The 27,515-nt window shown below is 41.4% G+C and overlaps 2 protein-coding genes across 3 annotated transcripts; one reads left to right on the forward strand and one right to left on the reverse strand.

Annotated features, from left to right (window-relative positions):
- CUNH1orf131 (chromosome unknown C1orf131 homolog) lies at positions 1 to 7,381 on the reverse strand. Its single transcript, XM_041468473.1, has 7 exons — positions 7,210 to 7,381; positions 6,771 to 7,063; positions 4,619 to 4,675; positions 3,492 to 3,587; positions 2,717 to 2,803; positions 1,659 to 1,714; positions 1 to 1,030 (listed from the first exon to the last, which is right to left on the reverse strand). The coding sequence occupies exons 1-7, from the start codon at positions 7,379 to 7,381 to the stop codon at positions 901 to 903; spliced, it is 891 nt and encodes a 296-aa protein (XP_041324407.1). The 3' UTR covers positions 1 to 900.
- GNPAT (glyceronephosphate O-acyltransferase) lies at positions 7,332 to 27,368 on the forward strand. 2 transcript variants are annotated; one of them, XM_041468438.1, is made up of 16 exons: positions 7,332 to 7,568; positions 10,961 to 11,152; positions 13,554 to 13,730; positions 14,567 to 14,696; positions 16,886 to 17,013; positions 17,465 to 17,540; positions 18,133 to 18,284; positions 18,375 to 18,505; positions 19,180 to 19,403; positions 21,582 to 21,827; positions 22,221 to 22,300; positions 24,035 to 24,175; positions 25,069 to 25,168; positions 25,260 to 25,353; positions 26,300 to 26,361; positions 26,661 to 27,368. In XM_041468438.1, exons 1-16 carry the CDS (start codon positions 7,332 to 7,334, stop codon positions 26,702 to 26,704), a joined length of 2,214 nt encoding a protein of 737 aa, XP_041324372.1. In that variant the 3' UTR covers positions 26,705 to 27,368. The 2 variants fall into 2 exon arrangements, with proteins under 2 accessions (XP_041324372.1, XP_041324380.1); XM_041468446.1 differs by having other exon boundaries at positions 10,964 to 11,152.
- Positions 27,369 to 27,515: the final 147 nt, after the last annotated feature.

A 27,515-nucleotide genomic window follows, 5' to 3' on the forward strand; every position in this document is an offset into this window, starting at 1 on the left:
GTTACTAACAATTGCCATTTCTAATTGATGGACCTTAAACGCAACAAAATAAAATATTTAGCTACAGAAGACAATCAATGTTGTTCCAGAAACACCAGACTGCTGAAATCCAAATAGCACCAAAAGGCAGTTTTGGTAAAGATTTCATAGAAAGGCCTTAAGAAGCATGGAATCAAAACAAACACGAGTTAACTGGACCAACCAGTAGCTTTTGACTGTCCATGCTCATTTGGCTGTCTTACATGGTTTTGTTTTTAAAAACCAAACAACCAAGCCACCAAACTACTATTCCAAAGTGCTTATTTGGAGAGCTCTACAGAGATATACAAGATGAATGTGTAATGCTTGCCTGGGACAAAACTTCAGAAAAGTATTATTTTCATTCCAAAGGTGGCAATTTTGAAACGTTAAGAGGTTTTGCTGAAAAATCATTGTGCAGTTCCATTATCCACTAATAATCCTAAGGATACAGAAACAGATTTATGTCCAATAAGTGTTTGGAGAACACCTACTTCCAGTTCAGAGTAAGACATTGCTTTTTCCAAATTCCTTCCGTATGAAAGATATATTTACATTAATCCATTAATTTATGGATTAAATGACTATTTTATTAACAGCCAATAAGCTGATTCTACAAAAATAAATGTTTTTTTCAGCACATATTGACTAATAAAAATAGCCTGTATAACCTTCTTGATAAGAACTCTAATCTTTATTTATAAAATAGTAAATTCTAATATTCATCCCAAGACAGAATGGTACATAAAAATCCTGTGATAACAAGACTAAAAAATTAGGATATGGTGGATAGGCAAAAGGCCGCAGAAGTCTGTGTTGATAGCAATGTGAATATGTGAATTCTCTTATGCATATTGTCCATTTCACTCTGTATCATGAAGTTCATTTGCTAACTTTAGATGATTTAATTTTCTTTATGTCACAGCTTTGCAGAATCAAGGTCCCATTTCTGAATTTTCCAACTTGTCCTGCAGGCCAAATGCTAGGCACAGATTTCTTCCTTTTGGCCTTCCTGTAACAGGGAGAGGAAAAACAAAAATTAAAAGAAACAGCAGAAACACAGGTAAATTCTTAATATGGTGAAAAAGTCACCTATTTATGCAGAGTTTGGTATTATGGAGTATCAAACCATAGTATGTAAAGACTTCAGAACATTTTTTCTTCATTGACATGCAAAATTTACAGCACATTACAGAATGATTTACATTTTTAAATGTTTAGAAACATGAAGATTTTTGGATAGAGAAGGAAGACAGTACAGAGGGAACCTGCTGCACTAGGATTAGGAAATGTCAGCTCACTTTCAAGCCTCTGTATACTGTAGCTTATGCTTTGCAGAAATTATTTCTTAGGGCAAATGCTCTGAGCAAGTGGTGTCATGAGTCTGCACACAGGGATTTTCATCCCTCTGACATCCAGCTGCAGTCTTAAGACATGTTGGGGCAGAACTGACATACTTTCAAGTAAAGCTGAGGAACTGAAGTCTCTGGAACAGCTAGGCACAGAGCAGTGTCACCATTTTTTGAGGATCTCAGCACCTGGAGAATTTTGTTGCACTGTGATGTGCATGATTTCTGGAGTAAGACTGTGCAATTACACAGGGGAGATACACTGGGGAGACCATGTTGAAAATACCTCACCTCTCCTGTTCTTTATGCTTCTTCTTCTTCTTCTTAATAGAGTCACCTTTATGTTCCTGTTTTTAAAGACAGATATTTTAATGAAAAAGGAACAGAGCATGTTGATTAAACAACCACCTGCACAAAGAACATTCGGTAAATGGCCTTTGCTTCACAGAGCAGCAGGCACTTAAAGCAAGCTGGGAGACCTTCTGACAGAACAAGTGATGCAATACGTTATGGAGCCACTGCCAGGAGTGCCCAGAGCCCTTCCTAATGCCTTACGGAAAGCACAGCCCACTCACGACCAATGTGCTGTCCTTGTCACGTGCAAAAGCACAGGCTTCCTTCTCGGGCATGTGACAGATCCCAGGGTCAGAAGATGGACTTGCTACCAGGTAGGTGTGGCCTGTCACCCAGCTGAGGGCAGCTGTCAAATAACAGGGCTCAGATGTGACTGGTCATGCACTTTGAACCACATGACAGAGCAGGAGAAGTAGGTCCCTGCGAAAGAGGGTGGCAGGAAACTGGCTAATAGAGCAATTACCAGCCCCACCAGCCTGCTCCCACCTACATGGGAAGGCTCCATAGGGAGGCAGAGAGTAGGCTTAGAGCCAGATGAGCTGTGCTAGAGGATGGATGCAACAGAAGCCTCACCCTTGCTTTAAATAATGAGTAGTATCCTAGATGGAATTATGCTGATAAAAAAACAGTTGAAGATCCGGCTCTATGGTTAGACAACATGCAACAAACTTTAATTGGGGGCCAATCTGTTTCCTCTTAAGAGGAAAGGATAAAAAAAAAAAACACTGCTGATTTTGTGCCATCAGTCTATCAGCCTGGAAGGGTGAGGCAGTGAAACCAACCACAACACAAGCCTAACTCTGTGTCTTTATACTGCACACAACCAGCTTTTACCAATAAGATTAAACCTGCAGGAGCCAGGAGCCCAATTCACAGGGAGCAGCAGGTGTCAAGCTTGGGCACTCCTCCTGCACCTGCGGCATTATCTGTCAGGCTCTTTTAAAGAGGGCTGGCTCCTACATGCTGCCTTTTTATACAGAAAATTTCATACGAACCTTTTCCTTATCAGCATCTTTCACTGTTTTTTTCTCTTTCAGTTTCTCTTGGTAAGTCCTGTAGTTCACATGTGCCTTTTTAGGGGGCTGCAAAAAGATTGGGAGGGATACTGCTGATTAAATTTTCAAATAGGTTCAAAAATTATTCACACACTTGCACAGACAGCATTTTTCACGTGGTAGTGGCAAAATGTTAGAAATGCTTATTTCCTTTTGGATGAGAGGAATGGACTTAAGAGACATCAGGTAGTCACAAATTGTTTCTTTCTTGGTGAGGACAGCAGAGAGAGACAATACTGTTCTGTTATCAGTCCGACAAGGTTTACAATATACACTTTGAGGAAAAAACCCCAACCCACTTCCTAAAAAACACCTAAAATATTATTTTTTTCTTTTATACTAGTTATGATGAACTAAAAAATTTTCTCCATCTTTATCTCTCTGTGAGAATGAAGATTTAAAAAGTGAGCCCCACTCACCAACTATTTATTTTTGAACAGCCTGATTAAAAATTCGTAAATGTTTTTCAGCCTGATCAGTAATATTTCGTCTGTAATACTTTTCCTGATAACACAACCATACTAATCTTCCAATCATCTACAGAAAACAGACACGACAGAAGAAATGACGTAAAAGAAAAGGATGAAGTGGGAGAACGGTCAGGGCAGGGAATTTTGTGTTTTAAAAGAAGAATACCAAAGCCCTTCATGTTCTTTACTGCTTTTCTGCATTATAACAGCTGGGTGACCTCCAGCACAAACCAAAGGACAATTACCTTGGCTCCCAGCATGATAGCACGCTCCTGTTCCCAAACACGTTGCTCCTGCTTCTTGTAGCCAGTGATTCCAAACTTGTGCACTTCCAGGCGAGCCTAGAACATTTCAGAAAATTGCAGGCATTTCATAATGTCCAACCTGTTGTAAAGCAATGCCTGGCAGAGTGCAACAGTCATACTCCTGAGGAAATCCTGGCTAATACTGGAAATTTGCATGCTATAAAATAAAACTGAGTTCAGAGCTATACTGCAGAGCAGCTAACCACTGTCCAACTAACCTCTGGATGGTGAGGACTATCAAGGGGACAATTTTCAATCCTCCTCATTTCACGTGAAGTAATACATAGAATGGATTTCCTCCATGTAAAAAACAAGCACTTAACTATTGAGAAACACAGATAGGCAGATGGTGGTTTGACTACACACATAGGTAGAGTTAACACTATACAAGCATACCCTGGCAAAACCACTAATGAACCCACAATCTTTTTTAAATCAGTGATTAAATCCCCACCCTTCTTAGCAGTACAGAGCTCCATGCAGAATCTCCAGAGAGAGACTGGACTGGATCATAACACATCCCTGAGCAGTGATTAGGCACACAAAACAACTTGCACAGATCTGTAAACAAATTAGTAGCTAAGGTGGCCAATGCTAGTTATGTTCATGTAAGAACAGAGGAGAATAAAAAGACAAATGGAAAAAGTGATTTGTTGTTTCAAAAACAGATGCCAATACACGTTTTTTTCCTTCCCACGTGAGATGTCAGAGATTTAACACCATAGGACAGAAAGAACTATGCTAAACATTATGGGAATTCAAGCACCTTTACACATCCCCCTGAAATTCTCACTGGAAGATCAGAAAAAAAGGCCATGAAGTTGTAACACATCTCTCTCCACATGGAGCAGCTGACTGCTGCCAGCCTGTTCCTCCTCTGGTGTGGCATGTAGCCAGAATCACCTATTAGGAAATCCTCACCTATAAGAGAAATTTCCTATTAGGAAATCCTCACCCAGCTTTTTCTGGAAAGGCTTCCCATCAGTCCCACCGCAGCTTTCTGAAGTATACGCGTACACATAACTGTACACTACACTAGTGAGATTAGTCTGATCCTAATGACTTACCTTTTCAAAGTTAAATTCTTCTCTGACTGCATTTTTCTCTTCATTCACTATTTGGGTCTATAAACAAAACAAAACATTTCAAATTAATATGACAAGTAACACCAGTTTAAATGCTGACTGGGATAGCTTTTTGAAAAGCAGTGAAATGTAAAGTCCCTTACTATTTCTATATGGAATAGTTTCCAGCAGCATTTTTTCCTAGCTTTATTACCAGGATCTGTTAAAAGAGACAGTTTCAATGGCATTTTTCTAGGTATGTAAGAGAAAAACTGCCACGTATCACTCATATGTCCATTTCCAAACCCATACGGACAGCTCATGAATTTTAAGTAATTTTGTTTGAGACAGTACAGTGGTAATAGTGCATGTACTCACAGCTGGGACAATATGTAGAACTAGCTTAATTCCTAACTGCATGGACATATATTAGTGTCCATATCCAGCTTCACTAATGCCAGAGAAACAGCTCCAAAGGGTGCACTGCCAGCAATGGCAGAACCCACTTAACACAGGCTGAAGAAAGGACTTGCTCAAAATGAGCTCAGAGAAAAGTACATCTTCTCTGCTCCACAATTTACACAGACACCTTCCATCAGCAGTTCTCAGCTTGGAGGGGCACTCTCGCAGGGGAACACACTATACCCTAGAAAGAAAAAGAAGCACAAAATCCCCAGGGAGAGAGTTCCATGCTTTTTTGTTACAGGAGTGTCCCACATGGGACACTATGGAGCAGCTACAAATCTCCCAGGGTTATTTTACACTGTCTGCTTTCTGATTTCAGGGAGGATGTGCTGAGCCAGCTCTCTGAGTGGAAGCTCTGCCCATTCCCAAGCATGCTGATGCAGGCAGGCAAACTGCCGTCTGTTCAAGAGATTACCCTGCTCACCTTCCCTGTTTGCTCCCAAAGGTACAATCCACTCAGATGAAACAGGAGTACTACGTAAGCATTAAAGCTGAACTGAAATACATTTCAAGCATTTCCATTTCACTCTCCAGTACCTCAGGGCACAGTAAGTCACAGGTTCAGGCCCAAGGGTTACACCAGGGCTTCCCTCTGCATCCACCACAGCCAAACTCCTCTCAGCTCTGCAAAGGCTGCTATATAGAATTGCAATTTCAACCACAAATACACCCAGTTATCTTCAGAGCATTTTGCTAACAAGAGTAAAACCAGTATTTTCAGGTAAAAAAACCTCCAGCTATAAAAAACTTAAGAAAATTTTTAGAGGAAAACATGCTGGAAAAAGCACAAAAGTTTAGGGATTCAAACAACTGCTTAAGTCTCTTGAAGTCCCCAATTCCAAGCAATCAAACCCCCAATATCAGTAAGTCTCTCTGAATTCAAGACAGTCATATGTTGGCCCATCGGAGCTTATTTTAAAATGGGCTTCTGATGTTATCGCCATGAAGACAATTCAAGGAAAGCAACCACAGAAAGCTATAAAATCTGGAGACAAATCAACCCCTCTGCTCACCTTCCAGCCAAACCTACCCAGACCTCCCTGTTGAAGGAACTCAGCTACAGTTTTTGGTAGTGCAAAGCAGTTTAGCAGCAGCAAACCAAGCCCGAGGACTGAGATCTAATGCTGCCATGCCTTCCCCTACTGACTACCCAACACTGATCCTCCAAGAACAAATGCTGTTTGTGACTGGCCCAGTGCTGCTGTGATGCCAGAGAAGAGAAGCAAGTTTTGGCACCTCACATCCACAGCTACTGACAGGAACAGAGCAGCACACAAAACTCCTGAGCACTGAAGTAAGCAAGAGGCTTAGCCTTCCATCTCTTTCACTTCTTGCCGTAACATCAGGCCTGTCAGCAAACCAATTTGTTTTGCTCAAATGCGCCTATTTCAAACATGGGATTCTTATCCAGAGATCTGAAATTGAAAAAACTGGTCTTCAAGTCGTGCCCCCTCCCCTGCTTCATCCTGCCCCTGTTTCCAGCAGCCCCACTGGGAATCAGCAGGACCAGATGCCATCGAGCTGAGCACGCGGACGGCCAAAGCATCCGGATTTCCAGGCAGCAAGAGGGACAAACCTAGGCACGGCAGGGGGCTGGCGCCGGTCCAGGGAGCGCACCCCGCCCCACGGCGCCCACCCTCCGGGAAGGGGCGGCTGAGGGGCAGCGGGGACCGCGCCCGCCCGGCTCTACCTGTGCTCCGCCGGCGGGCGCTACCGAGGGGCCCTGCCGCTCCTTCCTCTTCCTCCCGCGGAACACCACGACCTCCACGGCGGGCGGGGCGGCGGGGGGCGGCGCGGCAGTGCCGGCGGCGCTCAGCTCGGCCCGCAACTCCCCGAAGAAGCCCCGGGCCCCGCGCCGCCCGCCCGCCGCCGGCTGCGGCTCCCGTCTCTCCTCCTCCTCCTCTTCTTCTTCCTCCGCTGACGGCGGCACTGCTCTCGTTTCGCCGTCCTCTGCAGCGCGCCAAGCGCCGCCAGGCTTCTCACCTGTTCCGAGCACATGCCGTGGGTCAGCTCTGCGCCACCGTCACTCCGCTCCGGAGCGCCCACTCCCGGCCCGGCCCCCTCCCCTCCCCAGCCCCAGGGAGGACCGTGGTTCCGGAGCAGCGCCTGGCCCGGCCCTGTGCACCCACCCAGGTCGTAGAGGGTGCCGAGCACCGCCTCCAGCCGGCGGTGCGGTTCCCGCGGTCCCATGGCTGCCGCGGCGGGCGGGCGGGCCAGCGTCTGACCCCCGGCGGCTCCCGTCGCACCCGACATGGCGCCGCCCATGGCGCGGTGCCCCCGCCTTCCGCCGCCGCACCGCATCAGGCAGCCGGGCCGGGGCGGCGCGGGGCCATGGGCGCCGCGGGAGGCGGCGGCGGGCGGCAGGACAGCTCGACGGGGTAGGGCGGGCGACCGGGGCGCGGGGCGGCGCGGTGGAGCTCGCAGGACCATGGCGACAGCGGCAGCGGCGGCGCCCGGGCGGGCGCGGCGAGGGGCACCCATGTACTCGGTAGGCGGCAGCGGTGGCGGGACCGGTGCCGCGGGGAAGGGGCTGCTCACCTCACCCGCGCCGTAGCGGTGCCGCTCTCTCTGAACGGGAATGACGGCGCTTGGCGCAGTCTGCTCCTCCACCCTTTACCCCCACTTTGTGTCCGCGGGGAAGCGCGGACCGCGCTCCGGAGGGACGGACGAGGCCTTTCCCGGGTCCCGGCGGGACCGGACATTTCCCCTCACCAGTTCACCTCTGCTTCGGCTGCTCCTTCACTGTCTGTCGTGTCAGTCGCGACAGCCAGAGCTCCCGAGCGCCGCGGCTCTCCTCAGAGGTGCTGCGGAAGGCCCGCCGGGGTACGGGAGATGGGAAGTGTCTCCTCCTTAGGGAGGCAGTGTCCCGGAGCGGCTCTGTGAGGTGGCAGGTGTCCGGGCACCGGGTGCTCCGCAGGTCTTCAGTCCCGCAGCAACCTGTCCTGCCAGCCGTGGTGAAGTTAGCGCTGGGAGGTTGTCCTGGGCATGGAGTGGCCGAAGCGGGTTTTCCTGTGTTACGTAGTGAAAATTACTTTATTCACCTTGTTTGTTCCCTGCAGCTGCTCTGCCAACCTCAGACAAGGAGTTTTGGGTGTGGGGTGCTAAACCCCACCCCTCTACAAGCGTTTGGAGGAGGGTACTAAGGAGAGAGGGAAACAGCTCCTTGTTTCGGCAGAGATTCCCAAGCTTCTCTTGTGTCTTGTCTGTTTGCTGGTATCCCAAGGGCATCGTGAGCACCATCGTTACATTGCATATCCTAGTTATTGGAAGCAGAGGAGCTCCAGGCTCCTGCTTTTTTGCTTGCCTACTTCACCGCTGTCACAGTAACAGTGCATGTCACTGAATCTTCTGATGTCCAGGTGTCCAACAGTGTGTTTTCTAAGTGTGCTCTCTACCGCCTGGCAATTGAAACTGGAACAACAGCTTGGCTGTAATGTGCAAAAGCACAGTTGCAAATATTTAGTGTTTGGTAAAGTGTGTGACTTGGCTCCCTCAGTGCTCCTTCAGAACAGGGTGTGAAAATAACTACTACCATGGAGAGAAATCAGTTGCACATCAAGTCTGAAGACCTCAGTCGAAGAGCAGAGGCAGAGAGGTGGTTTTTCAATGGGCCATGGCCCTAGCAAAACTCTGCTCACTGGAGTTGCGCTGGGGAACAGTTGTAGCAGTGCGGTGACTGCCGATGTGGCTGATAATGCCCGTGCTGAGTGCTGCCTTTCTTTGTCTGGATTTCATGTAGTTGCAGATTGCAGGATTTGAACTTTTTGTAACTGACATAAACATTGCTTAGATGTTCTGAGCAATAACTTGTCACATACTGATCTGAGTAGGTGATACTTAGAGTAATTTTCTGCTACTATTCTGAGCTTTTTTTTGCCATTATACAACATAAGGGATTTATTTCTGTTTTATTTTAATCAAGAGGATTGATATAAGGTGTCAGCAGTAACAGATGGCTAATAGAAACTATTTGCAGTCATCTTAACAGATCTTAGCTTACTCAGCTCTTGCAAAATACTAACCAGCCGAAAGCTGTGAAAGAAGAGAGATTGAAAGCTGTAATGCTAAATCATACAGGACAAAAACCCCTAAAAGTTTTAATACCTGGATGAGATTGTTTTGAAAGTCCCTGCTGAGTTTGTTCCGCGGTTACTGTGAGGTAATTCTCTAAACTGCTGCAGTGGAAAGAAAAAGTTTACAATCTACTAAATGCAATTATAGTAGAGGGATGGTCTCCAAATTTGCCTGTCCTGCGTGGGTAAAAGAACTTGAGAAGGTCAAACATTATAGTGGGATTTGTGTCCTCCAATAAAACAAAATTGACTTTTGATACAGATGAGGCTTTGAAGGATTTTTTGTCATTCTTAAATGGAGATATTCCTCATTTGAGTTGTTTTGTTTTGTTCCACCAAATTACCTTGTGGTGATGAATGGACAGGAGCTAAAGGTTTGCTCTCTACTAAATGTCAGCTGCTCTGATGGTGTTGCTGATATGGCTCTGGTTGGCTGGCAGTGAAACCCGACTCCCTCTCCCAGGGTTGAAAACCCAGCTGTCACTGTTGGACATTTTACTTATCTGTTGCTGTTGTTCCCCTCTGTGTTTGCTGGCCAGGCTTTCCACTCAGCACCAGAAAAGGTCACTGAAGGAGCTTATGAAGCATGTTTTATCCTTCATTATCAGTTTGGTTCTGCACGGGTCAGATACAGAAAGAGGAATGAATGAAAAGATTGCTAGTGCTACCCTTCAGGTGGAACTGTGGAGGAAGACATGAGCATTTTTATTTTTAATATCTTCTAATAAACATGCTTGGTCATAACTAATAATTTTTTTATTTAACACAGGCTTACTCCAGTTGTCTTACTTTCCTGGTGGCTGTTGCTGCTGGTTTGAAGCTTGGAGAAATACAGTTTCACTCTTGGGAAGACTGAGGGGTCATTCATACAAACTGTAGTGATATAGGAGATAATAGGAGACATCTCTCTCCAGCACAAGGGTCTACTGGCTCAAAGGGAAGAGTTTTGTCTGAATTTTTTGCAGCAGGATGGTTCCGCAGTTAGTTCTTTATGCCCTGGGGTTTTTCTTGCTTAGCAGTGGTGGTACTGATTACACAGAGGCTGTGCTCTCTTTATACCTGCATATGCACCGTATTGCATTCACATGGCTCATGTGTCAGTGAGGTGATTTGAGTTTTTTTTTATTTGCTCTTGCCTGGTAATGTTTTATGTACCTTACATCCAAGCTGTGTGAAAGCTACAACTCACCAAGACCCCAGATGCAACTTTCAAGTAGCAGGGATTATTTTCTATGTGTTAATGATTGGGTTTTTATAATGTGAATCATGGCGTTGTCTTAATGAAGCTGTGAGAGTTGGAATCAAAAGTCTTAATACCTATTAATCACGGAGAGGCTGAAAGCAAGACACTTCAGTTTTAAAAGCCCATGTCTTCTCTCAGTTTCTTCCTGTTGTGTGGAATTAAGTAACGTGGCATAGGGTGATTTGAAGACCTTTGCAGTTGAAGGGATTAGGGTAAGGGTTTTTTTGGGGGGGAGGTAGAATTAAGTAACATGGCATAGGGTAATTTGGGAATCTTTGCAATTGAAAGGAATTAGGGTGAGGGGTTTTTTTGGGGGGGTGGGGGAGGGTGTGTGTGTTTGTTTATTTTGCTTTTTAGTTTCTTTCTGGATCACTCTTGCAAGCAGGTGGTGTTGGTTCCTGCAGTAGCATACAGCTACAGACTGTAGCATACAGATGATATTGAAAGCTAAGAAGAAACCCCAAATGTTGCATAAGTAGTACATATCATTATTTTGGCACTGTAGCCAAGAAGGTCACCAAATAGCTTGATACAGTGTCTCATTCTTCATTTGTATGTTCCTAGCAGAAAGAGCTCACATCAAAGAAAAGAGATGAGTTTGAGGATATTTTGGAGGAAAGACGGTTGTCCAGTGACTTGCGATACGCCATGAAATGTTACACCCCGGTGATCTACAAGGGACTTTCACCTTGCAAGCCAAATGCTATCAAAAGTGCTGTTCTCCAGTCAGAGCAAGTTCAGTATGTTATCAAGCAGGTGAGTCTGGACAGTGACCTCTAAGATGAGGTGGATTAAACACAGCCAAGCTTTGTGTGGCAGCAGGGAAAAAGAGATTGTTGCTGACCTTGTTAAAATGGTAATTGTAGTTTGGAAGATAGTCCAGTAAATAAATAACTCTTTTGGCAGGAAAAAAAATTACTGGAGTTGCCACTAAAACTGTCAGGTTCATGAAACAGTGTTTTGATTTTGCATATACAACACTTCATCATTAATTTATCCAGTGTGCCTGACTTCTTCTTTTTTCTCTTTCTCCTCATACTCCATGGTTCTCACCACAGAACAACATTGTGAAAGACATTAGCACTCTCCTTCTTAGCAGACACTTCTGTACTTTGGGGGTGTCTTGTAGGAATTTTGTAGGTTAATGATGCATTTATGAACAAGTCCTAGATGCTACTTTCACTAAAATGAGAGTTCTATATCACAGATAATTCTTTGAATTAGAAACACTGTTTAAGATGTAACCATATTTTTTTGTTCTAACATGAAGGGCAGCTACTACTTTATAACAAATAAAGTATTTTATGGTTAGGCTGGCTGATACTTTGCACTGTGTTTAAATGCCTGAAATATGTGTGTGTGTTAATTAGCAGCGTAAACTAATTTCAGTAGCCATAAAAAATAATTGCAAGTGTGTAGAAATACCTACGGTGATTTGGTTAGTCCTGAGTGACAGGCTACTGTAAATTTTTTCTATTTGTTTATTTTAATGTCTAGTATTACCTGTGATACATCAAAATGTGTTATAATGTGACAAAGTAAAATATGTCACTCTACCCCACGAAGTAGTTCTGTTTCCATTATGGATTGCTAAGTAGTATGAAAGCCAAAAACATCTTTCAACTCCAGAGACACTAAAAAATTTACTGAAAGAAAATACTTTACGGAGGATTTTACAGAAGGATGTTTGTGTGATGTTTTCTTCTGAAGTGCTTTTTTGATAGAAAATTATTTTGATGAATATTTTCTGGCTGCATCAAGTGGTTGAAGGGAGTTAGCAGACCTGCCATTGCAGCCTGGTTACCAGTTTTGCACTAGAGGTTACTGGAAGTTTCTAACTGAGAGTGTCTTGGGCAAAGTGCCCAGCACTCTACGATTAGGGTCCCTCCTGCCTGGGCAAGGTTTGCAGAGCTTTGCACAGGCGTACTCGAATTTGTTCTTGTGCCAAATTGTTGCAGTTACTAAAGTTCAGTGTGGGAAGTTAAGGTCATTTGTTTGTTTTAGCATTCTGTATGTGACTGGTCTGGGTTTTTGATTTCTGATTTTGGGAATTTCTTAGTTCCATAGTGGATTTGCCTTTAAATCACATGAGTGAACGGTATGGTAAGCCTTTTGCTGGTGAATGAGAACAGAATCTCTTCCTGCTGAATAATAAGAGGAATTTTTTGGCTTCCTAAGCAGGACTGATTTTCTCAGGCTTAATTGGAAGCAGTTTTTGGCTTCTTTAAGTGGCTAAAATAATCAGTTTAAACTGTGTGTGGAAATACATAGGATAATGGGTAATGCATTTAAGAAAACACATTTGACCTAGTAGATGTGATAGTAAGGTATATGGAGGTAGATTGGAGGAGATGGATTTCCTCATATGTCACAAAATGGAAATAATAGATAAGCAGCACTGGCTTCCAAATGATGTGCTTTTTTGGAGGCTTTTTCTTCTGCCATTCCTTTCCTTTCCCTTCCTCCTCTATGTTGAGTAAAAGTCATGTTCCTTATTCCATAATGGTAAAAGGCTTAACTTTTCAATTACATATTTCTAGATTCAAATACCAAATTGGAGAGGTGGCCATTATTTAAGTCTATTTCAAGGAGCTTCCAAAGGGAATGTGCATGGCAACAGAAGAAAGATCATTGATATGCACAGTTGGTAGAGACCGTGCTTTGTATGCAATTCAGCTCTCCATTGCCAAGGGAATGCATCACAAAGAAATGGAAGTGTGATACAGCTGAGGTTCTTTGTAAACTCTAGCCCAAATGCATTTAAAATACTTACATTTTGACTGTCTATACAAACATAGGCTTCATTTTACTATTGAAAGAAAAATGCACAGGAATTTTTTTTTTTCCTATAATATAGGAAATATTCTTTGAACTTAAATATCCTCTGAATATGCTGCAAGTTAAAACATTCATATGGGGGGAGAATTGTTGTACGTCCTTCCCCCACCGTTGACGTCTAAGGTTATGTTGGTTTTTAACTTGGCTTTGTTGGCTGGCACCAAACAGATTCTGTATGATTAGATCCATGTCTATCACATAAAACAAAATCTCGTGGACTATTGTAGTAGTTCTCCCACAGTAGCTGTGGCACATTAGAACAGTGTGCATGGACAAGGAGAAGGGAACAACTTGTCACTGCTGTTTTGTTTCTCCATAGTTAGCAAAAGAAATGGGAGAATCACCTGATATTATTCAAGAAGAAGCCACGGAAATCCTGGATGAGATGGGCCACCATATGCAGCTAGGAGCTGTCAGATTTTTTGCCTTCACTCTGAGCAAAATATTCAAACAGCTTTTCCAGAGAGTTTGTGTGAATGAAGAAGGAATGCAGAGAGTGAGTACTGGTGGGAGGAAAAAGTTAAAATATTTTCAGACCAGTCACTTGGACAAGAGCTCTAGTCACAAATAACAAATGTGGAATATACCCTCTACAAAAGCCAAGACTGCACTCACTTTTGTTTACTAGTGTTTTTCTTAGTAAATGTGGGAGGAAAGACAGATGATATGTAAGTATTTTAGAGGCAAACAGTTGTCACAATTTTTTGTATATTTTCCAAATGCTTCCTATGATAAGGAATACCATGTGCCTGTGAGTATGTTAGATCAGCCACTGAGAGAGTGTTTTCTATCTGATACTATAAAATACTAATGCATTTAGCTGAATTGAGGGTCACAATATAATATTACATGGCTGTACAGCAAAACCGTCATACAAATAAGTGTGGTGAAACACTGTGCACCTCTGAGGCAGGAGATGCTTTAGGTTTTCCTCTGTTTCCGGGAACCGTTGTCCCCCTATTTCATTTTAGGATGTTGCTGTTCTGGAGGGTGCAGTGCATTCCCTGGAAGTCAGCAATGTCAGTCCTGACAGTCCCTATTTGGTTTCTCATCCCCATCAAAAGGGTTTGGAATTAAGACTATTCCATGATGGGGTACCCCTCATTTTTGAGTCCTGTGATGCTTGTGAGCCTCAGGTTACTGCTCTGGAAACAACTGCTCCAAATTTCCAATGGGTTCTGTGCTGAAAGATCTGTATTGATTGTGTGGACAGAGAAACAACCATCAAGCAAATGGGGTTTTGTTTGCCTTAAGCCCTGTGCAGGTCTATATTTGCAAATTTCAACAGTCAGTAAATATTGGGACAATATTGTTTGCACTGTTCTTTTTCAGTTGCAACATGCCATTCAGGAGCATCCCGTGGTGCTGCTGCCCAGCCACCGAAGCTATGTAGACTTTTTGATGCTGTCTTATTTGCTATACACGTATGACTTGGCCTTGCCTGTCATTGCAGCAGGAATAGGCAAGTATGTTTTTAACAATGTTTTCAGGATTCAGAATTGGTAGCATTCTCTGGTAGCTGCAACTATAAGTAGTTGTGTTTAACTTCTGTTTCAAATATAGCTTGTTAAATCCTCCTTGGGTAAGGTGCTTACAATGTCTGAAAGCTTCTCATTACTGCTGAGTCCTGTCAAAGGTGAATCTTTTTCATAGCAAGTTCACCCATAAGTACCCATCTGTAGACCTGAGGCTGGGGCAAAGATAAGGATTGTAAAGAATACTTACATTTGCTTTCATAGCCTGATAGCAGGCAAGAACTTGCCCAGGTGGTACTGTGGGTGCAGAACTTTTTGTGATACTCCATGCAGTTTGAAGTGCAGTCACAGCCAGATACGAAGTACCAGACACCTCATGCTTGTTTCTGATGCGACTGATTCCTTTGAAATATTGGCAGAACTTTGTGACGTGCTGAGAACAGAGCTGACAGTGAAGTGATACTGCATATCAGAAGTCAGGATTTTGGGCATACTTAGCTGTAAAGCAGATCAAGCCAGTATATTTGTAGGAAAGAATTCTTGAGGGCTTGAACAGTAAATGTCTTCCAAGTTAATGTGCTTTTTGATAATCTGGATGCTGTTAGCACTTAACTTAGAAACCTGATCATGGAAGTCACGAGTATCAAACAGGTCTTCTAAGCAGGCAGAAAACCACCTCAGGTCTGGTGCAGCACTGTTACCTTACCATGCGCAGGTAAAGTACCCTATCAGAGATGGGGAACTTTCTGCTTTACTGTAGTCTGCTTTTCCAGTCAAGAAGTTAACAAGACTAAAGAAGCGTTGAGAACGTGCTTGCTATGGAAGATGAGATTTCCCTGGTCTTTGAGTTTGCTGCATCTGGGTGATGCAGGTTAGATTCGCAAGTCCATGCTTCACCGCTGTCTTGATCAAGGTGTTGCAGTTTACCTGTTGTGTATTGTTCAGATTCTGCTCACATGTTGTTATAGGTATTGGTGTAATCCTTTGCTGACTTGGATTAGAGTATTTTTGTGTTTTGGACCTCAAAATAGTATCTTAAGATACTATTAGTTTAGCTTACAAGGATTTTTTTAATGATTAACTTTTTTTTAATGCTTTGGGTGCTTCAGAGTCATAGTTCTCCTAAAGAATTAGGGGCTTTTAGCTTGATGCTGCCTGTACATGTGTATTATTTCAAATTCCTCTGGAGGAAATACAGGTTGTAGTTGTATTTCATAACTGCATATCATGTTAGAGATTCACAAGATGTGGTTTACAAAGTCACTCTCAAATCGGCACTTGTGCTGAGTGGAGAGACTATCCTGATATAGCTGGTAAGTGCCTTTGCTTTGTTAGTTGTCTCTTGGCTTCAAGCATACAGATAGATCTGTGGGGATTAGCTAAGGGAAGGTAAACAGTTGCCAGTACATCCTCATACAGTACATTAGCAGAAATCTAGCTGGTGTTGGGATGATGTTTCTGGCACCTGTGACATCTTCAGGGCAGTCATTGTCAGTGTTGCAACTAGAAATGTGAATTTATTTGACTGAGTGATTATCTATTCTTCAATGTTTCATGGATTGATGTGGCAAGGTTGGAATGGCATGTTGCCATCTGATGTGTGGACTTGTTTTAAATGCTTCCATAAGAACTTTGTTAACATTAAGTGTTTTTTCCTGCTTTTGATAAGTTAAGCATTGATTATCATTGCTTAAAACTGAAAAACAATAAAATAATTTTAGCTGGTTTGGTGTACCTCCCCCAAAATGATGAGTCAGGATCATAGATGGTCTAATGTAGTTTAATTGGCTGCCTAATTTCTGTGTCTTCTAGAATATATTCAGCAGGAGCTGCTTTTTTCTAAAGATGAGTGAGATAATGTACTTCAGAAACTTTGTCTTTATTATGGCTGAACTAAATTATGAAAATGGCCATCTAAATTATGAAAATAAATTGCTCTAAGTGAATGCAGCTTAAAAAAATGGAAAGCATATTATAATATGCCATTCTTGTCTGTATAAGTCTTGCTAGACAATTTGAAAGCAAATAAATGTGTTGGCAACAAAGGAATCCTTGAAAGAGATCTTCTGTATTCTGGTAGTCAGCGTGCTAGCAATTTTGTGGTTGATTCTGCTGGCTGATATTAATCAATAAATTTTGTGTTTGTGGTTTTGTTTTTTCTTTGGTTGTTTTTCAGATTTCCTAGGAATGAAAATAGTTGGGGAGCTGCTACGAAGGGCAGGTGCCTTTTTTATGCGACGTTCCTTTGGTGGGAACAGACTCTACTGGGCAGTGTTTGCTGAATATGTAAAAACGATGTTAAGGGTAAATAACTTGCTGAGCTCTCAAAATGTGTACTTAAGAAATACTGTGTTGGAGCAATTCTTGTGAGTTATGCAGGATGCCTTTGCTGTGTGATTGAAAGTCTTCATGGTGGTCTGAGTAAGTGCTTTTTACCTCAAATATGCTGTAGCTGAAGACCATGTGTACACTCTATTGTTATTACACAGTTCAGTAAGTGAATAAATTACTGCTCATCAGTTGCTTTGAATTATGTGCCCATATCTCATGAAAGACACAATATTTTCCTTAGTTAAACTATATGGTGCAGCAACTACAATGGATGAATGTAGGCTTACAGATGTCTGAAGTTAGATATGTTTGTCTTTCATTGAAAAAACCAACTTACTTACATTTGAAGTACTTAAAACTGTTTGTGGGCAATAAAGAAGTAATGTTTTCTCTGACTAACCTTTTGTTTGTTTTACTTTTGAAGAGTGGCTATGCCCCAATTGAATTTTTCCTTGAGGGGACTAGAAGCCGCACTGCCAAGACTCTGACTCCAAAATTTGGTATGTTTATTTAAGATTTGGAACTTGTAATATTATTAGCATTTTCATTAGTGGCTATGTGCTTTGTAAGTTCTTTGTATAGAAAGGGATGTTCAAGTAGAGGGAAACTGGGGAAGTCTGTCAGAGTATGGAAAACACCATGGCTGGGTTCAGAGGCCATGCAAAGAACACCAATACATTTCCCTTCCTCTCTACTGCTTTTGCTCCCTTTGCCCCATTGTGTACTAAATTCAGCAACTCTTCACCATTTTCTTCCTAGACAATAGGCATCCCCTGGCCAGCAGAGAAAGATTGTAATTCTAACTGTAAAAGTAATGGGGAATCTTTGGAAGGAAGATGCTGTGCAAGCAGCACAGAGCAGTACTGCTGAAAAGAGCACAAATAGCTGTCCAAGAGTCTTGCTTCCATTTACTCTCTGTTTTAAGGCTTGGGCAATGTCTTTTGCTTCTGCTTACTTGAAGAGAGAACAGGCACAGTGCTTACCTATTAGCAGTTTCTAAAATACAAAGATATCCTTTTCAAAGTTAAATTGCAGTTGCTTTTCCCTCTTTGAAAGAGACAGGTGATTAATGGTTTATTTCCCAATTGGCAGGTCTTCTCAGCATTGTGATGGAACCGTTTTTCAAACGTGAAGTCTTTGACACGTACCTTGTTCCCATCAGCATCAGCTATGAGAGGATCTTAGAAGAATCTCTCTATGCATATGAACTCCTAGGAGTCCCAAAGCCCAAAGAATCTACATCTGTATGTAAATTCTTTAAGAACAGAACATAAGTGGACGTATACACACCCTGTAGCGCCAGAATTTAAGTTTTCCTCTTCCCATTTTCATAGGGGTTGTTAAAAGCCAGGAGAATCCTCAGTGACAATTTTGGTACCATACATATCTACGTTGGCCAGCCAGTATCCCTTAGAACCTTGGCATCTGGGAGGATCAATCGGTGCCCATACAATTTGGTTCCCAGGTACTGCATCTTTCTGTGTCGTATGCACAGGAAAAACATTTGTTTAGTCTACACCTATGTGAACTAAGATGTTCTCTTGTACTTTGTTTTCATCTTCTCTCACCTCCCTCCATCTGACTGTTCAGACTGGTGAACCTGTTTGGTCTGAGCAGAGGCTTATTGTGCTTGTCACTGGGTGTTTCTGAAATGAATTGTTACTTGTGGCTTTCCCTGTGTTGAGAAGATGCCACTTTAAAATTTAAAGGTGATGCATGAACCAGGCAAAGCTCTGTTTTCTGAGAATGTGGTGCTTTTGCCACTTAACATTTTCACCTTTCTCTCACTTCTTATGTTATTCCTGAAGGCTGTTAAGTGATCATATGTCAGGGAGAGCTGCAGCTGTGACTGGAATGTGTTGCTTTTGTAATTTTTTCTGTAAAATATAATGCTTTTGAATTTTGTTTGAAGACAGCAAATATACAGCATCACCACAGAGGTCTGTTCTTACAGGTACTGTCATGCAGCTACTGATGCTTTGCTCTGTACTTCTGTTTTACATAGCACATAGAATTACCCTGCAGATGTTAGGTGCTGTAAAGTTACAGATCTGGGAACAATATGAAAGAAATAAAGAGGGGTGTTATTTATATTAGGCTTTTTGAGATCTTTACCGTAAATTGCATTTTTTTTTTCAGGCATCTTCCCCAAAAGCCATCTGAGGATATCCAAGAATTTGTCAGTGATGTAGCTTATAAAATGGAGCTCCTGCAAATAGAAAACATGGTTTTGAGCCCATGGGTGCTAGTTGCTGCTGTCCTGCTCCAGAACTTGCCAGCCATGGAATTTGACCTTCTAATAGAAAAGACTCTGTGGCTTAAAGGCTTAACACAGACATTTGGAGGATTCATTGAATGGCCTGGTATGCAGAGAAAGTGTTATTTCAGTTCCTCTTGTTGCTTATGAAAGATAAATTATATTTCTATGGAAGCAATGTATGGTGAGAGTTTTACAGAATTCTTAGAGTTATAAATGGATTTTAGGATATGCTAAAAATCATGCTGAAATCTGACAGGTTTTGACTTTACCTGTTGAAGATAATACTTTGAAAAACAGGTGGAAACAGAACAGATATTTTACTGTTGTATCATGAAGTGTGGTGTGAGAGTGAAATGATAAAGCACTTTATCAGAGTACTACAGTTTGTGTAGTGTAAGTGGCTGTGTGTAAGTCACAGGCAGTAGCTTGATCTGCACCAGTTAATTCCATGTAATGCTACATTTCCTGCTTGGTACTGACTACAGTATAAGTTGTTACTGTTGCAAAGAACTAGCAGAAACAAATGGGTGGAGGAAATCAAAACTCTCAGTTGTCTGTTTATTTTTAAATTCATTTTATCTCCAGAAACAATGATGACTTTTGCAGGGAAGGCTTCTTTGGTGGTTTTATTAATATACTTATATACACACCCCCTTTTATATATATATATATATATGTATAGTGTATATATTGGCTGCTGAAAGATTGATTGTGCTTTCAAACTTTGTTTGAAACTTCTCTCTGTGAGCCAGAGTGACACAGGCAATTTTAGAGCCTCAGGATGTAAGTGGTAAAGCTAGCAAAGAACAGTATTGTGGAATGCACGTAGATTTACCTTTCTGCTGTAGATAGACTTAAGCCAAGGATCTTTGCTTTTGTAGTCCTGTGTATAATCAAGGATGCCTCTCACTACTACAATAAAGAAATAGGATCAGGCTACTGGTATGAAAGAGCTCTGTCACCTCTGGGAAAAACTCACTTCTTTCAGGGATCGACACTACAGGGAATGCAGGCAAGGTCTGCTTCTGCCAGACTGGTAAAAGCAAGAATTTCATGGCAATACTTAAAACAACATTTAGAATCTTACTACACAGTAAACTGAAAAACATAACACATACAGATTTGCTTATTTATTTTGTTTATTTTCTTAGCAACAGTTAGTAAGCATTTGCTTTAGTAGAGTTGTCATGTAGTCAGGGAATAGCAAATAGGCATGGTCATGAAATGGAGGAGTGACAACAGCTGAGTGGATTTTGTTGGAGTGTGCTGTGGGTGCTCGAGGCATCAGTTGCATACTAGGTTTGTTGTTTTGGTTTGGATTGTCAATTTGAAAAGAAGAAATACATTTTAAAGGCCAATTTGCTGTATGCTCAGGCCAACCGCATGTATGCTCTCCATTCCTTGGTCTCCAAACAGCTGGTTATTTCTGCCCTTGTCATGCTGGTTGGTCGTTACAGGCAGAACATTTGCGAAATTTTATATGCAAAACAGGAACTGTAAAATTACACAGACTTCTGTTTTCTATTGCATTGAGAAACTTGGGAGCTTTAGCAAAATTCGAACAAAGTAGGTTGAAGGAGTAAATAAGATGCAAGGAGACTGTACATGAAATCTGTATTAAAGGAAAGGAATATGATGGTTTTTTTTCTGTCAGAAAAGGCTATATTGATTTGATATGCCTGTGGTGCTGTGAACATATAAAGTGTATTTTAGCGTTCAATATGAAATTTTTTATTGCTTGCTTGTCAAATTGATTCCAGTTTGATGCAGGGAATGTTTCTCATTGAGCAGGTATGTTATATAACAATATTTATGCTGAGAATTTTTATAAATTTAATTTGGGATGAGGCCTTGCTTATGTATGAGAGTTGATGAAAAAGTTTATAAAAAGATTTGTACCTCTGATTCAAAACTTGTAGTGTCAGAAATGCTTAAGCACAACCATAGTCTCAGTTTCCTTACTAATGAATGTTTCCATCAAACAGATATTTCCTTTTTCTGTTTGGAGGCTCAGAATATTTGTTCCAGAGACAAAGGAACAATTACAATACAGTTGTTAGTAAGTGGAAGAATTTGAAGCATTTTAATTATAGAAATGTCTGAAATTTGTTCTCTCCATGTCATACTATGCCTAGTTTGCCAGTTCCTGGTATGGATTCTATTGGAACGTCTCTCTAACTGAAAGTTTGGCTTAGTGTCTGAAATACTGGCGCATTCTGGGCTGTTTCAATAGAATTATGCTCCCTTTTGCAACTTCCTGAGTGTTGTATTTTCCTCCTAGAAAACCTGTGTGCCAAAAAAGCAGTCCTGTCTGGCCTCATCCTGCATTCCAACATTGCTCGCCTTGTCGATGGCCACATGGTCCTGAATGACAAGGGAGTGGAAGATGGAGCCGTAGGGGAAATCGTCTTCAGGCATGCGCTGGCTGTGCTCATGTGTGCCACGTACAGGAACCAGCTGCTGAACGTCTTTGTGCGCCCAGCCCTGGTGGCAGTCGCCTTGCAGATGGCACCCAGCTTCAGAAAAGGTATGCTGGGGCTCTGAGAAGCTGCTGCTTTGCTCCTTTTGCCATCAGCTGGGAGAAGAGCACCAGGTTCCTGTGACTGCTAGCGGGAGCTATCTGAGACTGTTACACTTGCGGTAAGGTGGATGTGTTGGGAGGGCATGGGGATATTTTGCTTGCCTTTTTTGTGTTTGTTTTCCCTTTGATGCTTTTGTAGGATTTGTTTGTGGAATTTAATGAAAAACTGCAAGCCCTCGCTCTTTCCTTTTTTTAACAGTTGAATCAAGTGCTTTGAGTACTTGCTGTTCTGTTGTGGTTTCTGCCCTTGCATGTCAAGTCCACATTTTATTTGAAGTAGGTACTCTCTTAAATAAGGAGTAAATGGCTCTTCACTTGCATTCACAATATTTTTTTCAGAGGAAGTCTATAGCTGCTTCAACTTCTTGAGAGATGTTTTTTCTGATGAGTTCATCTTCTTTCCTGGCATTTCATTGAAGGTAAAAACATCCCTTATACAAAAATACTGATAGTAATGCAACCAATTAAAATAGCATCTGATTCCAGGACTCTGCTAAACAAGTGCTTTGTGAAAAACACCTACAGGGATATCACCTTGATCTGTAAATGGGAGGGAGAACTACAAAGGGGGTCATTATGTTGATTGCAAAATATTGTCTGAATCCACAAGATTGCCAATGCCTTTTTTTCCTCCATTCCAGTAAAAAAAAAAAAAAAAAAAGAAATTGCCCAATTCTGAACTATTAAAATGAACTGTAGCACAAGTTTGGCTTTTTTGCATAAAGCTACCAGTCTTACAGCACAGATCTGAAAATCTATGTTAAAACAGTCTTTTCAATGAAGTGTAAATGTTGCCAGGAGTGCAACCTGTGAAGGCTTTTGAAGTGAGAGCTTTCCTAATGGCATAATAGTTTCCCTCTTAGAGTCTTTGGAAGCTTTACTGGCATCCTTTTTTTGCTTGAAAAGAGTTTTCCCTCATTTTACCTCCTGCTCCATACAGGCGTCAGTCAGACAAAGCCAGTATTGTTCCTGCACACTGTCTTATTCCAGGGCTCAGTGTGCCTGTGTGCACCCCTTGCACAGCTGGATACAGGCAAGTTGGGAGAGCTTCAGGCAGCCCTTGGCTCTCTGCATGACTTACTCTATCAGTTTGTACACAAACCTGCTGGGTCAGAGCTGGCTCTGGTCCAGCCTGCTTAAAATGCAGGTGAAAACAAGTTTATAATTTAAAAAACTGGTTCAGCCTCACACCCAATATAAATTGGCATATGTAGTTTTTAATTGGATTTTAAACTGATTACATGTTATTTTTATCAATGCTGAAGACAAATATATGATGGTGATAGTTATGATCTTTCCTGCATTAAAAAAGAGAGAAGTTTAATTTTCACAAGAATGTTCAAGACTTCCAAATGTATTAAAATCTCATCGATTTTTATATAGATGAGAATTGGGCCTTTTTTAAAGGCTGACTGGCACTGTTAAGTTTTATTTGTTGACAATTGTTGCCTCTTGCAGCTTTGAAATAGCAGAAAGTAGCAGGGAGGAGGAAGGTGGCTGGCTATGACTGACTTGGCTGGAGTCAGATGAAAGAGTTGCTGTGATGCTAAGGGATCTTTTAGTCAGCCACTCAATGCTTTATTGATTCATATGTCTGTCATGTCCTTGTCCCATCCCTTTGTGTAATCTGTTCCTCTTTTGCCCATACTGGCAGTAAAATGGTTTTGACCTTGACATTTCCATACTTTGTAACTTTTTGGCCATTTGTTTTCTGTTTGGTAGAGGGCAGGTCAGTGATCTGTATTATCATTTATTGCAAACACTGGACATGAGATAAAGGCAAACCCTTAGTTTAAAAATAGATAAATAAATAAAAAACAGCCAAAGGATAAAAAACCTAAACTGGACAACCTGACCCTGTTTTGACAAAATCCTGAGGCAGCTCAGGCTGGCTGTTGCAATAGCAGCTACAGCCACTTTCTTTGTGCCAAGGTCTGTTGTGTATTGAGGAACTGCTGTGTTTAAGAACATGTTCCCACCGCCTTTTTATATGGATATTTTTGGGAGACAGGAAAATTATAGTTCAAGTCTCTTGACAACTGATTTCAGAAATGAAAGTGGTGCCCTGTTGTCGTTTCTGTTGTTGATTTTGTGGGAAACGGTAGCTGCATTTCTGTAAATGTTAGAATTTTAGTTATGCATTTCTTGCCCAGGATTTTGAGGAAGGATGTTTTCTACTCACAAAATGTGATGCCATTCAAACGAGTCAACAGGAGATTTACCCTACTGACAAAGGAAGTGATACGGTGTCTTTCTTGTCAGCTATGTTCAGACCTTTTGTGGAAGGTTATCAGGTATGTTGTCCTTCAGAAAATGATCTCTTTTTTTTCCTATGTTTTATAAGGAAAGTAAGAGAGCTGTGGTATTCTGTGTAAATAGGCTGAGAAATGCAAAAGTTAAGAAACAGCAGTAATAAATCTTAAACACCACCCTCCCCCAAGGATCCCAGTTTTAACTTTTGGCTCAGACTTGTCCAATTTACCAAAGCAGTAACTACTATGTAATGTGATGGCTCATTGTGAGTTTATAAGATTTATAGGGAATGTGCTGCTATCAGGTTCATTGTTCTTTTTTATGAGGAGCTCTTGCTTAAGTCATTTTATGTGAGTTGTCCTGCCAGGTGTGGAAATGAGTTTGCATCTCCTATCTGATAGCTTTGATTGGAGTCATTAATTCCATCCATATCTCTTTAAATTATTTTGGTTTTTCTAAGGTTTTAATAAGATTAAACAATTACTTTCCTGTAGTAAGCAATGCATGCAAACCCAGAAGGCTAAAATCTCAGGTAAGTCAGTACAAGATTGGTGAGACTGTAGGTGTTTAACATAGTGGAATGTAGTTAGTGATCTGATGTGTGAGGTGGGTGGAACTGTATGATGTGCCCATTTTTTCTCATCTTCAGAACAGGTATTGCTTTAAAAAAGTTAAACTGTTTTTGGTTGTAAGAACAAAAATGTAAAATTAATGTCTAAGGTAGCTATTATAGAGTCTTATTTTAATATTGGGATTTTCTTACCTGTAAAACAGTAATAAAACTTTCAGATGCCCTATGCAATGGTATTTTTTGAGTTCCTCTCCTATGTTTTTCAAAGTGGAATAGTATTACTTACAAGGACATGTCTGTTTATAAATCATTGCAATCTGACAATCTAAAAGAAATAAATGTTCATTTTCTTGAAAATGTCAGTTAATTTTCAGATACCTCTCAAAGGAAATGAAAGAAGCATTTACTGAGAAGCAGTTTATACCCGGAGTCCGCAACTTTGTTTTTCAACTTCTCGAGAAGGGTGTGTACAGCTGTTACTCAATATGATTTTACAAGAGTAGCTAGTTAATTGAAAATTATAAAAGTTTTAATTGTTTCTGCCTTCTCCATAGGGAGTACACAATGTTATGAAGCGCTGTCTTCTGACATGCAGAAAAATGCCTTATCAGCTCTTGTGCAACTGGGAGCAGTGAAGAAGAAGAAAATGTAAGTAATGTTAGATTTCTGGTGTATAGAAATCTTAGTGGCAATTCTTAATGTCTGAGCTCCTATCAGAACAGCAGAACCCCAACTGCCAGAGCACTAGAGGCTGACTGGAGTCATAGAGAAGACGCAATAGTTCCTTGCTCTGCATTATGTTGAAGTGGAATGGCATGCCCTCATAGTGGAAAGACTCCTGTGGGACCTAACGACAAAATTCATTAACTCACCATTAGGCTGCTTCTGATTCTCTTTAACCTTTTGGTTTTCAGCTTTCCTCCTGAGGCTCTGATCAAAAAAGAACAGATTCCTTATTTGTAATACTGTGTGCTACAGTAAGCCTTGTCAGGCAATGTAAGCAGTAATCAGGAATACTGCTAGTTTTGGGGGACTTCAGCACTAAACTCATCTCATAGCAATTTAACTCAAAGCTTAATCATTTGAGTCTTTTTACACAGTCCATGGTTTATAGGCCTAAGATTAAAATGCGCCTGTTGCTGTATTATGTGTTATTCTATTATCAAATGAATTTGTGTTGTGGTGCTCCTTACCGTGTTTAAAAGTATGATCATGGAAGTCCCCAATAAAACAAGTCCCTGCAGTGTCTTGAGTGTTTCACAGAACATAGTTGGCAGCTGATGACCTGAACTATTTCCTTATGCCTCTGTTCATGAAATGAATAGGTTAAGATAAATGTCTATAGCTAAATTCCCCTTTCAAGTAAAAGGAATAAATTGAGTGCAACAGAATTTGGGGACTGTGAACAAGAGAAAAGGTAAAGAAACCATGACTGTTCTAGAGTAGAAGTCTGACGTGTCCTTAAATTTGATATGTATGCTGGTATGATGAAAAGTATTATGTAATTATGAAAATTCTGATTATTTGTGTAGAAATTACTGGAATAAGGAATATTTGTTGAGTAAACTTTTTTTTTTTTTTTTTGTAATTGTAGGCCCAATGGATTCACTTACAATGTAAATCAAGAGGCTGTTAGTAAAATCCTGGACATGTTTGGTAAGCATTCTCTTGATTTGAAGAGAGCTTCTCAAGTTATAAATTACTTTGGACAATGCACATATGTTAGATGTAGTGCTTTTAGCTAGTAATTCCATAGACGTAACTGCATAAAAATCTTAGTAATATTTTTTTTACAATGCTTTTTCTGGTATCATTAGCTGCAGCTTTGAATCTCCCTTCTTTATTGCAAATACTGTGCAACCCAGTGGCTGAGGGCAGTAAAGTAAGAAGTAGTTTATTGGTGTGGTGCTTACAGCATGTTGATCAGAAATATTTAGCGTGGGTTTTTTTGTTAGATGCTCGGATACCTGTACAGAAACCTGTGGCTGCACGACTCTAAATGGTCCCTGATGCTGTGAGTGGATGTAAGCTCCTGCTGAGAACATGGACCACTGCCCTCTTGGAGCAGGGGCAGGAACAGACAAGGTTCCCCTCTTGCCCAGCCAGCCTGCAAGTGTGGGAGTCACAGAGGTGTTTCTTCAGCTGGACAGCTCTCCATTACCACTTAGGAATTGCTGCTGAGGGGCTTAAAGGTGTATGTACATCCTCACCATGTTTTGTTTTGTAAAATAAGTTAAACATTGTCTCTTTTAAAATAAATATTGAAAGAGATGTGCACAGCAATGGCTACCTAAATACATTTTTCTAGACTTGTAGCAAGGAATGTGATTGGTTTCAAATATTTCATGGATGTGAAAATGTGACAGGGAATTAAAAGACTTGCTATTAAAAATAATATTTAGAAAAAAACGTTGCTGACTGGCTAAATGTGAGGCAAGGCTTTCATGAATGAAGAGCACAAATCAAACCTTGGGCAATAATCAGAACTGATGTGTTGGGCTTTGTGTTTCGGTATTTTCTGTTTGGGTTGGTTTTGGTTTTGTTGTTTTTCTTTTTTTTTTTTTTTTTTTTTTTTTTTTTTTTTTTTTAAGGCAGCTTGGCATTATTTTAATTACTTAATGAATGTTATATTTAAACATTGAATTAAAGCACCGTCGATTACGTGTCTGTCGGCTCTTATCTCCGTCTCAATGCTGACTGCACTGTCCGTTGAGGCGGCAGAGTTCTGACCCCGTCTTTCGAGGGTTTTTATTTTTCCCAGTCCTCTCCCTGCTGCCGCGTTTCAAAGGCGGAGCCGGGACCGGGGCGGG

The sequence above is a fragment of the Pyrgilauda ruficollis genome, unplaced genomic scaffold, assembly GCF_017590135.1.
Source record: "Pyrgilauda ruficollis isolate IOZ18807 unplaced genomic scaffold, ASM1759013v1 scaffold101, whole genome shotgun sequence".
Taxonomy (NCBI): Eukaryota; Metazoa; Chordata; class Aves; order Passeriformes; family Passeridae; genus Pyrgilauda; species Pyrgilauda ruficollis.